Source organism: Mobula birostris, chromosome 15 (assembly GCF_030028105.1).
Source record: "Mobula birostris isolate sMobBir1 chromosome 15, sMobBir1.hap1, whole genome shotgun sequence".
NCBI lineage: Eukaryota > Metazoa > Chordata > Chondrichthyes > Myliobatiformes > Myliobatidae > Mobula > Mobula birostris.
Genome location: NC_092384.1, coordinates 2,961,710 through 2,979,664, shown reverse-complemented (window position 1 = coordinate 2,979,664; position 17,955 = coordinate 2,961,710). Strand labels below are relative to the sequence as shown.

Here is a 17,955-nt window from a genome sequence, read left to right as displayed (position 1 = left end):
AGTGTTGTGTTTTTCAGTTGAAAAGCACGCATATGGCGCTGATTGCAGGATTGGTGCGTGATTCACGTTGTCCGCTGTTGCTCGGATGCTCTGTTTGTTTTTTTGTTGATGCTCCGTGTAGCCCAGGTTGTCCCCAATACTGTTGACGCTGTAACAGTTCACTTCTATATTAGATCTATCAATTGCTGTTGCTTGTGGATCATAATGTGGCACTTGTTGGCACATAATGCTTGAAACTGACTTTTTAACGCCAGGCGTCTGGCCTTGCGAATACATATCACCAAACAGTGCATCCCTCAGCACCATCACTGAATCATTTTGCCCCTCCGTAGCACCAGCAAGAAAAAATCCCCGACGCCGCCACTGTCCATAAGACAGAACATTGAATAGGGAGTTAGGCCATCCGGCTCATCGAGTCCACTCCCCCAGTCAGTCGTGTCTCATTGTTTTCACCTGCAACCACCCGCCTTCTTCTAGTAATCCTTAAAACCCTTAACCAATCAATCTCTGTCGTAGATATACCCAATGACTTGAAATACCAACCAAAGTGAATCCCATTTGCCTGTGGTTTGTTGAGACTATTCCATTTCATTACACACATACAGTTGTATTTATTGCCCCGGTCCTCCCATTTTAGTCCACTTCCTTAGATACTCCAGCCCTGTCTGCTCAGACCCCGCGCTCCTGGACCCCCGCCCGCTTGGACCCCGCGCTCGGCCCTGTGCACTCGGACCCCGCTGTCGGCGCTGCCCACTCGGCCCCCACTCTCGGCCCCATGTGCTCGGACCCCACTCTGTGCTCGGACCCCGCTGTTGGCCCCGTCCGCTCGGACCCCGCTCTCAGCCCGGTGTGCTCGGACCCCACTCTGTGCTCGGACCCCGCTGTCGGCCCCGTCCGCTCGGACCCCGCTCTCGGCCCCGTGTGCTCAGACACCGCTCTCGGCCCCGTGTGCTCGGCCCCGTCCGCTCGGACCCCGCTCTCGGCCCCGTGTGCTCTCAGCCCCCGCTCTCGGCCCCGTGTGCTCTCAGCCCCCGCTCTCGGCCCCGTGTGCTCTCAGCCCCCGCTCTCGGCCCCGTGTGCTCGGACCCCGCTCTTGGCCCTGGTTTCACTAACCTGCTGATCGTGAATTCCGTCCATTAGATCCCCTCCTTCATCCGGATATGGTGCGTCTGCCCTTCATCATTCCACAAATGGTTCCATTAATGCACCCACTATTTCAACCCATCTGCCACCTTGTGTTTGACCTGCACAAGACTCTGCAAGTCTCACATAGGCCTGATCACGACATCAGAACCCACAATGTGCAGTGTAAGCAAGTCATTCTTGATCTTGAGGAACTGGTTCGGAATATTATCCATTAGTCTGTGCAATCATTCACAGACACATCAATGCAATTGAGTCATAGAGAGGTATAGCTAGCGTAGGCAAACAGCTTCTTTTACCAAGGGTTGAAATGTCTAATACTAGGAGGAAGAGGAAGAGGGAGGGGGAGAGTTCAAATGAAATATGTGGGGCAAGATTTTCTTGTTTACAGTGTGTGGTGGTCCCTAGAATGCACTGCCAGAGGTAGTGGTGGAGGTAAACACAACAGAGGTATTTAAGAGACTCTTAGACAGGCACACGAATGTGCAAAAAATGGAGATTTCAACAATCTGCAGACAGAAGGAATTGGACCATGAGATAGAGGAGCAGAATTAGGCCATTTGGCCCATCAAGTCTGCACTGCCAGTTCATCATGGCTGATTCAGTTTTCCACTCAGCCTCAATCTCTGGCCTTGCCCCATGCCCCCATTCCTTCATGCCCTGACCAATCAATAAACTATCAACCTCTGGTTTAACTATAGACAAAGGCTCGGCCTGCACAGCTGCCTGTGGCAACAAATTCCACAGATTCAGCATTCTCTGGCTAAAGAAATCTTCGTTCTCTCTACTTCCTCAACACAACCTGCCCCTCCACCTTTCTCCTTATCATCTGCAAACTTTACAACGAAACCATTGATTCCATCACTCAAATCACTGACATGCTGTATAATGTAAGAAGAACCGGTCCCAAAGCAGACCTCGGTGGAACACCATTAGTCACCGTCAGCCAAGAAGAAAAGGCTCCCTTTATTCCGATACTTCACCTCCCGCAAATCAGCCACTACTTTATCCATGCTAGAATCTTTGCTGTCATACCATGGGTTCGCAGCTTGTTATGGAGCCTCATGTGTGGCACCTTGTGAAAAGCCTTCTGAAAATCCAAGCACACCACATCAACCGATTCTCCTTTGTCTACCCTGCTTGTTAGTTCTTCAAAGAATTCCAACAGATTTGTCAGGCAAGATTTTCCTTTGACTGCAGCCTATTTTATCACATGCCTCCAAATAACTTGAGACCACATCCTTAACAATCAACTCCAACATCTTCCCAACCACTAACATTAGCCTAACTGGCCTATAATTTTACTCCTTCTGCCTCTCTCCCTTCTTGAAGAGTGGAGGAACATTAGCAATTTTCCAGAGTTCAGGAATTATTCCAGAATCTAGTGATTCTTGAAAGATCATTAATAATGCCTCCATAATCTCTTCAGCCACCTCTTTCAGAACCCTGGCGTGTAAACCATCTGGTCCAGGTGACTTACCTATCTTCAGACCTTTCAGTTTCCTAAGAACCTTCGATCTAGTAATGGTGGCATCATACACTTCCTGACCCCTGACATCTTGAGCTTCCACCATACTACCAGTGTCTTCAACAGTGAAGACTGATGCAAAATACTTCAGTTTGTCCACCACTTACTTGTCCCACATTAGTACCTCTCCAGCATCGTTTTCCAGTGGTCTGATATCCACTCTTGCCTCTCCTTTACACTTTATTTATCTGAAGAAACTTTTGTTATCCTCTTTAATATTTTTGGCTAGCTTGCTTTTGTATTCCTTCTTTATTACTTTTTTAGTTGCCTTATGTTGTTTTTTTTTTAAAAGCTTCCCAGTCCTCTAAACCCCCACTAATTTTTGTTCTATTGTATGCCCTCTCTTTGGCTTTTATGTTAGCTTTAATTTCTCTTGTTAGCCACGGTTGTGTCATCTTGCCTTTAGAATACCTCTTCCTCTTTGCGATGCATATATCCTGTGCATTCCGAATTGCTTCCAGAAATTTCAGCCATTGCTGCTCTGCTGTCATCCCTGCCATTGTTCTTTTCCGATCAATTCTGGCCAATTCCTCTCTCCTGCCTCTGCAATTCCTTTCACTTCCCTGTAATACTGAACCATTTGAATTTAGCTTCTCCATCTCAAATTTCATAGTGAATTTGATCATATTCTGATCAATTTCCTCTCAGAGTTCTTTTACCTTAAGCTCTCTAATCAGGAAGGGGTCAAAAACTCTACTGTTTTTTTTTAATATAGACCACCCAATAGTAACAGGGTCATCGAACTGCAGATAGGAAGACGGATTCTGGAATAGTGCAGTACCAACAGGTTTGTGATGGGAGATTTTAATTTCCCCAATATTGATTGGCATCTCCTTAGAGCAAGGGGTTTAGATGGGGTGGAGTTTGTTAAGTGTGTTCAGCAAAGTTTCCTGACACAGTATGTAGATAAGCCTACAAGAGGAGAGGCTGTACTTGATTTGGTATTGGGAAATGAACCTAGTCAGGTGTCAGGTCTCTCAGTGGGAGAGCATTTTCGAGATAGTGATCATAATTCTATCTCCTTTACCATAGCATTGGAGAAAGATAGAAACATAGAAAACCTACAGCACAATACAATGATGTGCCGAATATGTAATTACTTTAAAAATTACCTTGAGTTACCCATAGCCATCTGTTTTTCTTAGCTCCATGTACCTATCGAGAAGCCTCTTAAAAGACTGTATTCTATCCGCCTCCACCACCATTGCCGGAAGCCCATTCCACGCACTCACCACACTCTGCATAAAAAAAAACTTACCCCTGACGTCTCCTCTGCAGCTACTACCAAGCACCCTAAAACTGTGTCCTCCTGTGTTAACCATTTCAGCCCTGGGAAAAAGCCACTGACTATCCACACGATCAATGCCTCTCATCATCTTATACACCTCTATCAGGTCACCTCTCATCCTCCTTTGCTCCAAGGAGAAAAGGCCGAGTTCACTCAAACTACTCTCATAAGGCATGCTCGCCAATCCAGGCAACATCCTTGTAAATCTCCTCTGCACCTTTTTTATAGTTTCCACATCCTTCCTGTAGTGAGGTGACCAGAACTGAGCACAGTACTCCAAGTGGGGTCTGACCAGGGTCCTATACAGCTGTAACATTACCTCTCAGCTTTTGAACTCATTCCCACAGTTGATGAAGGCCAATGTACCGTATGCCTTCTTAACCACAAAATCAATCTGCGCAGCAGCTTTGAGTGTCCTATGGACTCGGACCCCAAGATCCCTCTGATACTCCACAATGCCAAGAGTCTTACCATTAATGCTATATCCTGTCATCATATTTGATCTACCAAAATGAACCACATCTGGGTTGAACTCCATCTGTCAATTCTCAGCCCAGTTTTGCAATTCTATCAAAGTCTCCCTGTAACATCTGACAGCCCTCCACACTATCCACTATCATCAGTCTCGATGAAGGGTCTCTGCCCAAAACGTTGAATGTAGTCTTTTCCATCGATGTTGCCTGGCCTGCTGAGTTCCTCGAGTGTGCTGCTTGAACTTCCAGCATCTGCAGATTTTCTCTTGTTTGTAACTGGACTATTTTAACATTGCCCTTCTGGCATGCATTTTCTATCTCCCACTGTAATTTTATTTATTTATTTATTGCATTACAAACTTCAGATTTTAAAATACTTGGACCTTCAATGTACTTCTTAATTTCTAGTTTTTCGCCTCAATCGTCTTCAAACAATTCCTGAATATACTCAGTCCATCTGTTCATAATCTCATCTTTTTCCATGATAATGGTACCATCCTTTGCTTTCAAACAACCCCCTGAAGAACAGAGGAGCTTTTTACCAGTGATACTCTTGATTTGTTGATGTAACTTTTTTGGATCTTTCTAGTTGCTCACATTCCTGGTTTAACCATCCTTCTTTGGCTTTTTGACATAAGATTTTAACTTTTTTACCTAAGGACTTATATTCTATAGGATTTGCTTTCTTCAGTCTCCTTTCTTCCATTAGATTTTTGATTTCGTCTGTCATCCATTTATTCTTTGTGCTTTTTTCTTTTTTAGGAATCACTGACTTTGCTGATTCTACCAAGGCATCCTTCAGAGAGCTGAACTTCATTTCTACATGATTGCTATCATCTTCAACAGATCCTATTTCTAGACTTTGAAATCTATTCCTTACTTCAATTGTAAATAAATAAATAAGATGAAGAAAGGAAAGGCAACCGGTCCTGATGAATTAGTAATAGAACAAATTATCACCCTTGAAGATTATGGAATTGAAAAACTTACTGATTTCATCAATGACATTTATGTGACTGGAAAAATACCGGGAGAGATGAGCAACAGAATGTGAATTACATAGGACTATAAGTTTAATGAGTCACTAAGATGCTTCTAAGAATTTTGATGATAAGAACTAAAAGTAAGATACAAGCTGAAATAGGTAAAGAACAATGTGGTTTTATGAAAGACAAAGGTACAAGAAACGCGATATTGATGTTAAGGATACTATCAGAATGAGCTACTCAAGTGCAAAAAAATTGTTTATTTGTTTTATCGACTACACAAAAGCATTTGATAAAGTGAAGCACAGTAAGTTTCCTGAAATATTTCAGGAAACTCTAGATCTAGATTCCAAAGTCCTCCGCCTAATCAGAAATCTGTACTGGGAACAAACTGCCGCTGTAAGAATAGATGGAGAAGTGAGTCAGTTTACGAAAATCAAGAGAGGCGTTAGACAAGGGTGTTTCTCCCCTGATTTGTTTAACGTGTACAGTGAAACAATATTACAAAAAATAAGAGACATCTCGGGTAACAAAGTTGGCGGTGAAAACATCAATAATTTCAGATATGCGATGACACTGTTAATTGCAAGTACGCAGGAAGAACTACAAAACTTAATTGATATAGTTGTTGAAGAAAGTGCAAAAATGTGTCTATCAATTGCAAAAAGACAGAATGTATGGTGATACCCAAAAAGAAGGAGAATCCTATCTGCAGGCTGAGAATAAATGGGGAAGACATAAAACAAATACAGAACTTTTGCTACTTAGGAAGCTGGATGACATCAGATGGCAGGTGCGACTTGGACATCAAAAGAAGAATTGGGATGGCAAAAGACACTTTTACTTGAATGAAGAATATACTGACCAACACTAAACTGGGCATGACAACTTGCCTCAGAGTACTGAAATGTCACGTTTATCCAGTTATGTTATATGGCTCAGAATGTTGGACAATATCTAGTAACATGAGGAAATGAATTGAAGCAGCAGAGATTTGAGGAGGATGCAAAGAATATCATGGATGAAATGAATATCTAACGAGGATGTCATGAACAGAGCAAGCACAGAAAGGAAATAATGTATGAGATCATGAAAAGGCAACCTAACTTCATTGGACGTGATTAGGAAAGAGAAGTTAGAATGCACGGTAATTATGGGAAAGATTGAAGGGAAGAAAGCAAGAGGAGGGACAAAGACAAATGATGATGGAGACAGCAGTCAGAGAACTGGAAATGAATACCAATGAATTGATCCACTTAACCTGAAACAGGAGTGTGTGGGCCATGCAGTCAAAGCTCAAACTGGGCACGGCACCCGATGACGATGATGACTGTAATTTATAGACAACATCCTTACTACTGTTTGGGGGTCCGTATACAACTCCCGTCCTTGCAGTTCCTTCGCTCCAGCCGCAATGATTCAACACCTTTTTAGCAATAGAACACCACTGCCACCCTCTGCCTTCCTGCCTCTCCTTCCGATACAATGTGTATCCTTGAAGATTAGGCTCCCAGGTATTATATTCTTTCAGCCATGATTCAGTAATGCCTACAACACCATACATGGCAACTGTGCTACAAGTTCACCTACCTTATACCGTATATTGCACACATTGAAATACAACACTATCAGTCCTGTATTCACCTTTTTCCATTTTGTCTGCATTTTACATTGCAACTCATTCTGTTGACTGCAATTTTGCCTAATCAACAGCCTCTCTTCACTGCACATTGCCTCTGTTTGTAAACCAGCTCCCCCATCTTCAACACTATCACTCCGGTTCCCACCTCCCTGACAAATCAGTTTAAACCCATCTGAACAATTCTAGTCAACCTGCCCACAAGGATATTGGACCCCCTCTGGTTTAGGTGTAACCCATCCCTTTTGTACAGGTCATACCTTCCGCAGAAGAGATCCCAATGATCCAAAAATCTGAAACCCTGCCCCCTCACCAGTTCCTCAGCCACACATTCACCTGCCAAATCATCCCATTCTTGCCCTGGCACATGGCGCAGGCAGCAAATCAGAGATTGCTACCCTGGAGGTTGTTTCTCAGCTTTTTACCTAGCTCCCTGAAATCTCTCCTCAGGACCTCCTCACCTTGTCTACCTTTAATGTCATCGGTGCCAACATGTACTCTTCTGGCTGCTAACCCTCACCGTTGAGAATAGCATATACCTGATCCAAGAAATCCCTAATTCTGGCACCAGGGAGACAACATGCCATTCGGGTGTCTCTATCGAGCCTACAGAACCTCATTTCTGTTCCTTTGACTATGGAATTGTCTATCAACAGTGCATCCCTCATCACCCGCTGCCTGAGACCCGGTCACTGTGGCTCTCCCCCCACCTAGGTTGTCCCCCTCATAGTATCTGAAGTTATATACTTATTACTGAGGGGAACGGCCACAAGTGTACTCTACACTGGCTGTCCATTTCCCCTCCTTCTCCTGACAGTCACCCAGTTATTTGTCTTATGCAATCTAATGGTTTGATGTCATTAGTGCAGTTTGGCACAGAACCATGGGCCAAAAGCCTGTTTTCCTGTTCCGTGAGTAGTTTCACACAAAAACAGGCTCTTTGGCCTGTCAAGACAGTACTGGTCATCCACTATCACTTTTATACAAATTTTACATTTAATCACATTTTATTCTCCCCACATTCTCATCAACTCTTGCCAGATTCTACCACTCGCCTACACAAGGAAAAAATTGCAGTGGTCAATTTACCAATTAACCCACCAATCTTTTAGATATGGGAGAAGATCAGAGTACCTGGGGAAACCTACGTCATCACAGTGAGAACGTAAGAACTCCACATAGATAGTACCAGATGTCAGAACTGAACCTGGGTCTCTGAGGCAGAATAAAGTATCAGCACTGTTGAAACAGTAACTGAGGATTATCCATGGGTAGTGTGATCAGAAGTAAGCAGTAAAGTAACTAAGGGGGTTATTAAACATGAAAAGTCTCAACACAAGAACTTTTAAAATACTAACCAGTGAGAGCAGTTGCTCATGAAACACCTCCATGTCTCTTTGTACCCATCGCCTTTGATTTCTGCTGTCACAACATGGCTTCTGAGTCTTTGTAACGTCAAGTTATAAATATAAATTAATTTATTAATAAGAAAGGAAAATAGATCTAACAGCATACTTTAGAACAGAATATTGTTAACTAACAAAAAAAAATTAACATTGTTTTGTCAAACAGGAATCTTAAGTGTTAGATAGATGCTCCGTGAGCTGGACTTTTCCCATTTTTTTTTTAAAAACATGTATTTCTCAGTCTAGTTCAAACGTAATATCTTCAACATTGACGAGACCCAGATGCTGAACTTCTGATTCCTCTTGAATTTGTCTGTCCTTTGGGTCATGTTCTGAAAAGGTGAACAAGATTTACTTAATAGATATCAACACTTCAAGTTCAGGTTTGCAAATGATCAGGAAAGAAAACAAACACCTGAATGAATATTTTGTCTGTGACCTTTCCTGATGCACATTTATAAAATGTTATCTACATATTATGTACTGATGCTCTGGTTTAAAATATAGGCTATGCTCCTGAGAATGGCTATAGCTTAATAAAGTTACATTTAGATTTAGTACTTTCTGTAACTACTGAATCAGCAGCCATAGCTAGCAGGTAGTATGCCCCTTTGATCACTTTGCATTAAAATGAGCTTATTTTGTTGTAATTGTAGTCTTTCTGGTAAAAATTGACAAAATTTATTCTTTCATTGTGAATGCTGCTTTTAAGACACTATGCAACTGTAACGCTGCTGTGCATATGAGTATAAACAACTTTGATTTTCAACTGAGGCCCTTTCTGTTCTTACATTCATGGCATAATTTAGGAAAATGGCGCAGAGAAGTTATTCCAAGGATGCTAGGAATTCCTTTTTCAATGAGCAACAGCTATATTTGTTCCTGGGATCTACTTGTAGCAAGCTGGCTATTGTTTCCAATATTACAAGAGTTTCATCACCTTAAAAGTCATTAATTAATTATAACCTTCTTTCTGACACTTCAGCATTCTGAACTGTGTATTGGTATATTACTGTCACATGTACTGAGATAATAATGTTTTGTTTTAATGCCATATGCAATTACATTGAGGTAGTACAAAAAAGCATAATACAGAATATATTGTTGAATCTTGTAATAATGCATCATTTATTTTTCAATAGCTCAGTACACTGAATGACCTGTACTTAGAAATTCAGTTACATTACAGGTGTATCTCAAGGATGTGTGCATGGTCCACTGCTTGACAGCCGTGATTGTGTGGCTACACATAGTTGCAGCATCATCTATAAATTCACCAATGACACCACTGTTTGTGGCAGAATCTTACAAGCTGACAAGGAGGTACAGGAGTGAGATGCATAGGCTAGTCGAGTGATGTCACAACAACAACCTTGCACTCAGTGTAAGCAAGATCAAGAAACTGATCTTGAGAATACTGACCAGTCCTTATTAAGGGGTTAGCCATGGAAAGGGTGAGCAGCTTCAAGATCCTTGATATCAACATCTCAGAACAACTATCCTGGACTCAACACATTCATGTAATCCCGGGGTGTTACTCCATTAAGAGTTTGGCGAGATCTGGTGCATCACCAAAGGCATTTGCAAATTTGCACAGCAGAGAGCATTCTAACTGACTGTATGACAACCTGTTCTGGAGCCCCCAGTGTACAAGATCGCAGGAGGCTGCAGAGGGTCATGGACTCAGCTATTCCATGATGGCCACAATGCTCGCTACCATCAAGGATATCTTCAAAAGGCACCCATGTCAAGAATGTAGCACCCATCATTAAAGACCCTCGCCATCCAGGACATTCCTCTTTGCATTACTATCATTGTGAGGACATACAGGAGCCTGAAGACCCACACTCAACATATTAAGATCAGTTTCTGTCACTTCACCATCAGATTTCCAAATTGTTCACAAACCGAAGAAGACTAACTCATTACTCATTATTCATCCCTTGCACTGTTTTGGTTTAGAACTTATAGTAATCTTTATTTCTTCCATCAACACATTGCACAACATATCAGTGATAACAATCAGTATCAGGTTTATTATCACTGGCATATATGTCAAGAAATTTGTTCTTTTTGCCAGCAGTATATTGCAATACATAATATTTTTAAAACTATAAATTACAATAAGAAATATATTAAGAAATAAATAAAGTAAGTCGCACAAGAAGAGAGCAAAAACTAGTAGGTTGTGCTCATGGATTCATTGTCAATTCAGAAATCTGATGTTTAGGGGAAGAAGCTGTGCCTGGAACATGGAGCATGTGTCTTCAGAGTCCTGTACCACCTCCTCGGTGGTAGCAATGAAAAGACAGCATGTCCTGGGAGATGACGGTTCTTAAAGATGGACGCCACTTTCTTGAGGCATCTCCTTTAGAAAGTATCCTCAATACTGGGGAGCTAGTGCCCATGATGGAGCTGGCTGAGTTGACAACTTTCTGCAGCTTTTTCCAATCCGCTGCATGCCCCCGCCATACTAGACAGTGTTGCAACCAGTTAGAAGGCTCTCCATGGTACACCTGTAGGAACTTGCAAGAATCTTCGGTGACATACCAATTCTCCTCAAGCTCCTAGCGGAATATAGCTGCTGCCATGCCTTCTTTGAAATTGTATCAGTATGGCAGACCCAGGATAGATCTTCAGAGAGGTTGACACTCAGGAACTTGAAACTGCTCACTCTTCCCACTGCTGATCCCTCGACGAGGACTGGTGTGTGTTCCCATGAAGCCCACAATCAATTCCTTGGTTTTACTGACAATGAGTGCAAGGTTGTTGTGACGACACCATTCAACCAGTTGATTTGTCTCGTTACGATGTCTTTCCTCATCGCCATCTGAAGTTCTGCCAATGATAGTTGTGTCATCAGCAAATTTATAGATGGTGTTTGAGCTAGCCACACAGTCATAGGTGTAGAGAAAATAGAGCAGTGGGCTAAGCAGACATCATTGAGGTGCACAGTGTTGATTGTCAGGTAGGAGTAGATAATATTTCTGGTCTGCATTGACTGTGGCCTACCAGTGAGGAAAGTCAAGGATTCAGTTGCTGAGGGAGGTACAGAAGTCAGGTTTTGGAGCTCATTGATTAGAACTAAAGGTATGATTGTGTTGAAGGCTGAGCTGTAATCAATAAACAGCAGCCAGAAGCAAGTACTGTTCTTGTCCAGGTGATCCAGGGCTGGGATTGTAAACAGACTGTGGCAATAGGCAAATTGGAGCAGGTCCAGGTCCCTGCTTAGGCAGGAGCTGATTCTGGCCATAGACCGACCCTCAAGACATTTCATCACAGTAGACGTCAGTGCAGCTGGGGGCGAGAGTCATTGAGGTAGCTCATCCTCCTCTTCTTGGGCACTGATAAGATTGTCGCCCTCTTGAAGCGGGTGAGAACCTCCAACTACAGCAGTAAGAGATTGAAGATGTCCTTGAACACTCCTGCCAGACAGCTTTTGGTACATTGGCCTTTATTAATCAAAGTATTGAGTATAAAAGCTGGAATGTTATGATGAGGTTGTATAAGGCATTGGTGAGGCCGAATTTGGAGTATTGTGTTCAGTTTTGGTCACCAAATTACAGGAAGGATATAAATAAGGTTGAAAGAGTGCAGAGAAGGTTTACAAGGATGTTGCCGGGACTTGAGAAACTCAGTTACAGAGAAAGGTTGAATAGGTTAGGACTTTATTCCTTGGAGCGTAGAAGAATGAGGGGAGATTTGATAGAGGTATATAAAATTATGATGAGTATAGATAGAGTGAATGCAAGCAGGCTTTTTCCACTGAGGCAAGGGGAGAAAAAAAACAGAGGACATGGGTTAAGGGTGAGGGGGCAAAAGTTTAAAGGGAACATTGGGGGGGCTTCTTCACACAGAGAGTGGTGGGAGTATGGAATGAGCTGCCAGACGAGGTGGTAAATGCGGGTTCTTTTTTAACATTTAAGAATAAATTGGACAGATACATGGATGGAAGGTGTATGGAGGGATATGGTCCATGTGCAGGTCAGTGGGACTAGGCAGAAAATGGTTCGGCACAGCCAAGAAGGGCCAAAAGGCCTGTTTCTGTGCTGTAGTTTCTGTGGTTCTATGGTTTTATGGACGACACAGGTTTTAAATGCCCTACCAGGTACACCATCAGTGCCTGACACCTTGTGAGAGTTCACCCTTTTTAGAGATGTTCTGATGTTGGCCTTTGAGGTAGAGACAAGAGATCAGAGGGTCACAAGATGCTGCAGGAACTCGCACATGTGCAGTTTTATTCTCCCTTTCAAAACTTGCATAAAAGGCATTGGGCTCGCATGGGAATGAAGCATCATAGCCATTCATAATGTTAGGTTTCACCTTGCAGGAAGTTATACCCTGCAAACCTTGCCAGAGCTGACATACATCTGATTCCCTCCCTAACTTCAATCAGAATAGTTTTTTGCTCTTAAAATAGACTTTCATATGCTATATCTGAACTTTTTGTATGGTTCTGGATCCCCAGTCTTGAATGCCATAGATATAGCCCTCAGCAAATTACAAATCTCCTGCTTCATCCACAGCTATTGATTTGGGAATGTCTGGTATGTTCTCAAAGGCACACACTCATACACACAGGTCTTGATGAAATTGGTGACAACTGTGGCATGCATATTCATTCAGATTCGAAGATGAATCTCTGAACATTGATCATTTTTCAATAGAGATATGCAATAATAACTATTTTGGGTCATTTTTCTCTTGTCAAAAAAATTAACCATGATTTCCACAACAGGGGCACATAGAATATTCACACTGCCATGTTGCACAAGAAACTTCAACTGTAACGGGCGCTTTTAGAGCAACATGATCTTCCCAGCTATTCTGGGGCACTGTGAAGTTATCTGGATGATCGGCAGTTTATTTTCACACTACTAAACTTAAACGGAAGCACAACCCAGAAAAAATAAGAAACTATAACTACAGAACAAAAAGTTAGCAAATAGAAGAGCATGACCATCCCCATGATCTGAGCATATGAGATGTCGACAAGGTAGCATTGCATCCTGGCTCAGAGTTGAAGACCTCTTCCCAGAAACAGAAGGATTCCTTGTGCCAATACAGGACCAGGTGGCTAACACAAAAAATAATCAAAAATACATAATAATTGACCAACAAATTCAAGATGATAAAAACAGAAAATGCAAAGTGAAATCAGAAACAATCCAACACATTACAGGATCCTCCAGCAGTTTAACTCAATCTGATTACTTATACAGGCACAATCAAGTGGCAAACACCATTCATCAAAATCTTGCTTTAAAATACAACTTCATGAAAAAACAATACCTTCCTATAAATACAAGTATGATCCAGTTTTAGAGTCAGAGTCCCACAAATTATATTATGACCAATCCATTATTACAGATAGGACAATCCATAATTACCGTCTGGATATCACAATAGAGGATAAACAAGCAAGAACAACTTACTATTAGATATAGCCATTCCAAACACATAATGTACGAAATAAAAGTGAAAAACAACAAAATATGCTGAATTAAAAGAGGAAATTGAAAGACTATGGAACATGAACATGGTCCCAATAATAATATCTACAACTGTGGCATGCATATGCATTCAGATTCAAAGAATCCCAAAGTCACTACATAATAGTATTGAACAATTAGTCCAACACATCAATATCACCAGGCAACAAATTTTTTCATAACTGTTGCTTCTTCAGAATTTTTTTTGTTTACGATAGATGGCTTGAAGCAGAACACAAATATAATTTCAGACCATTTGTATTATGTAAGAATTTGGAGAAACAAGAAATTAACTTTTATTGAATATAATGCGTTTAATTGCAGAACAGTGTTCACACTTGACAATAGCTCAACCAGGCCAAAGATGTTTTGCTGATGATTTTCGTTTGTACTCGGTGTCTGAGGCTTCCTACTTAAATGATCAATGGTAATCAGCAAGCATGGAAGGAATCCAGTTGCCCCAATATCATTTCTTCATGACTGCAATGTCCTGGAGAAACATTTCACCACATCAGTCACTAACAGTGCCAAGATTTTCAAGGAAGAAGTTGAAGTGGGAATGCAGAAAATGAATCTTAAATGACATGTTGCACTTTATGGTTTTGTGTGTTTGAAGCGTGCTGTTGACCAGCTGTGCGCAGTTCGGTGCTCTGTAGTTGCCCAGAAAATATTCAACAACATCCTTGAAAGCTCTCCATGCAATTTTCTCCATTCTCACTGGAAGTTCTTCAAATTGCCTCCCATTGATGACCTGTTTGATTTGTGGACTAACAAAAAGGCTGTCCTTAATCTTGGCATCTGTTGTTCTGGGAAATATCTATTTCAAATATCAAAATCCTTCACAGAAATTTTTGTGTCTGGTGACAGCAGTCTTGAACCCAGTAATTCTCCTTTTGCCTTTGACAAACCCAAGTCTCTAACCAAGTCATTAAACTCAGAGTGAGTTACCACATAAAGGGTTCAAAATCTGTCTCAGTATCCATGTCATTTTCCATTCCTGGTTTGTGCATCATGGAATCTTTGTCTGGTTCCTCTAGGCTCCATGTCCTGTTTTTCTAAAACTTGTCCTGCTATGCAGCATCCACCCTGTCGAAGTATGCCCAGGCAAGCCTGGACAAGCTACAAGACTTTTCAGCTTACATTGTGGGCAACATTTTAATTGACTTGAATTATGAATTGAAATAAGAAATATAGGCAATTTTTTAAAAAAGCACTGTAGGGAATTTTCATGATTTTCATGATCAGCAGCCCAAAATCCGTGAGATATACCCAAAAATATTCAGGAAACAAAATCTTTGTTGTCCAGTGTATTTATGTAAATCTTCAGAAAGCCACAATACTAAACATCACTAGAATAGTCTGAAAGTCCCTAGCATTTGAGAAATGGGTGTGCTTGGCTATGCCCATACCTCAGGTTTTATAGCTTGAGCTGAGAAAAAAAAATATAATAATGATAAAACACAATAAATATAAATACATAAGATAGCTTACATACATAGATTGATTGCATAAGGAGACTGACAGGAAATGATAAAGTAGTAATACACACACCTCCCTCTGGTGCTCCTCCGCCTACCCTTTCTCACATGGCCATCTGTCCTCTCCTATCAGATTCTCCCTTCTCCAGCCCTTTATCTCTTTCACCATTTGACTTCCCAACTCTTTACTTCACCATTCCTTCTCTCTCGATTTCACCCATCACCTACTACCTTGTACTGCCTCCTCTCCACTCCCCACCTTCTAACTCTGACTACTTATATCTTTCTGCAGTCATGACAAAGGGTCTCAGCCGGAAACGTCAACTGTTTTATTTTCTTTTCCATAGATGCTATCTAGCTTGCTGAGTTCTTCAAATGTTTTGTGTGTACTTTGATTTCCAGCGTCTGTAGCGTTTTTCTTGTTTGTGGAATGATGAAGTAGTGGTGATTGGGGGTGTGGAGGGGTAGATTAGTGAGTGGAGTTGTTATCCAGCCTTACTGCTTAGGAAAGTAACAGTTTTTGAGTCTGGTTGTCCTGGCTGGATGCTACATAATGTCCTACCTGATGGGAGAGGGACAAACAGTTCATGAACAGAGTGGGTAGGATCCTTCAAGATGTTATTAGCCCCTTTCCAGCAGCTTCCTGAATTACTGTATGTGCTTGATGGTGAGTAGGCTGCTGACAAAGATGGGTTGGGCAGGTTTGACCATGATAACATCTGTTAACTTTCCTCATTACTTTAAGTACCTGCACACTATCCATTTGTGAATTATGCACCATGACACTCAGGTCCATGCAATCTTTTTCACTGTTTAGATAATATGCTTTGTTTATATTTTGTTGCCAAAATTAACATTTTACCAGATCACAATCCATTTGCCAGACTTTTCCCCATTCATTCAACCTATCTTAAACCCTTTGTGGCTACTTCACTCAAGTAATTTATACAAATTGTTGTACATTGAGGTCCCAGCACAAGCTACCATGGCACACACTCCTTTCTTCGTGCCAACCAAAAAAAGACCCTTTCAAGCCTACTTAGCTTACTGTTACCATTTGATATTCTGCCCACACCAATATTTACCCCCTACACAATGATCTTTTATTTTCTGCATGTAGGGTTCTCAGTAATACTCATTGTAATGTTAATTGTTAAGGCTGACAAAATGGCTTCTCTGTACTGCTAACTGCTGAGGTAAGGGATTCTCTGTAGCAGCATTTTTGGGCCATAATTAGTGATAACGGGACTTGTATTCATTTGCTAGCCAATGGAAGTCATGTTATTCCATCTGTATGTGCGGGAACCGGAGAAGCGCGGGCTTTTGGTGGAGGAGAAGATAAGAGGTCGGACGTGAGTCGAGCGCTCTGGTAGATCACCAGGAGTGATCTCAGCTGAGGGCCGATGGAGTTCGGAGGAGATCGAGGGGAGGAACGGATGCCGAATTTTGTGAGCTCCAACGAATTATTTGTGCACAGGACTGACAAAATTTACTGATTTGGCACCTTTATTTGTTTCTACTAACCTGTCACCGAGAAATAATTATAAAGTGTAATCATTTATTTGCCTATCGTGTACCGTCTAATATTTTATGTCATGGGCTTTTATCTGGGTGCAATCACACAGTATCCACACCAACGCAATTACAGATTTGGTGGGGTCAACGACAGTTTACCCTAGACAAATGGGAGTCAAGTGGGGCATAGTCGCTACATGCAATTATAATATCAAATGTCATTTGGAAAACAAAGTAAATCCATCAATTCCCCTTTATCCAAGCATATTTAATTTCTTCAAAGAACAGTTACAAAAGCTGGTGAAACATGGTTTCCCATTTGCAAAACCATAATGACTTTGCCTAATTTTTTTTCTAACTGGCCTACAAATGCATCATTAATAATAACTTTAAAAGCTTTACCTATAACAGACGTTTAGCTAACTATCCTATAGTTTCACGTTTTCTGTGTGTTTTCTTAAGTCATCCTGTAATTGTCCTTGGCATCCATCTCAAACACCATCCAGAACTTTACCAAAGACTCAACAATCGCTATCAGAATTTCAGCTGGTGACGAGGTGGTGTACAGGAATGAGATACTGTATATCGCTGGTTGAATGGGGTCACGACAACAACCTGGCACTCAATGTCAGCAAGACAAAGGAACAGGTCGTGGACTCCAGGAAGGGGAAGTCGATGGAACAGATACAAGTCCTCATCGAGAGATCAGCAGTGGAAAGGGTGAACAGTTTCAATCCTAGTGTCAATATCTCTGAAAATCGATCTTGGGTCCAACATATTGATGGAATTACAAAGAAGGCACGACAGTAGCTACAGTTTACGAGAAGTTTGAGGAGAATTGGTGTGTTACCAAAGATTCTAGCAAATTTCTGTGGATGTATCAAGGAGAACATTCGAACTAGTTGCATCACCATCTGCCCCAGTGCACAGGATTAGAAAAAGCTGCAGAAGGGTGCAAACTCAGCCATCTCCAGCATGGACATCAGCCTGCCTAGAACAGGACATCT

General features: G+C 41.6%; 1 protein-coding gene across 4 annotated transcripts in view; it reads right to left on the bottom strand.

Moving 5' to 3' along the window:
- Positions 1-5,670: 5,670 nt before the first annotated feature.
- The window catches only part of dnaaf1 (dynein axonemal assembly factor 1), a 162,423-nt gene continuing 150,138 nt past the window's right edge, over positions 5,671-17,955 (bottom strand). For 2 of the 4 annotated variants that reach the window (XM_072279240.1, XM_072279239.1), the window contains exon 17: positions 5,671-8,795. In XM_072279240.1, the coding sequence (XP_072135341.1) occupies positions 8,701-8,795 (95 nt within the window). In that variant the 3' untranslated portion in view covers positions 5,671-8,700. Of the gene's footprint in view, positions 8,796-14,282; positions 15,385-17,955 lie in introns of those variants that run through there. The other 2 variants (XR_011889223.1, XM_072279241.1) reach the window with 2 other exon arrangements.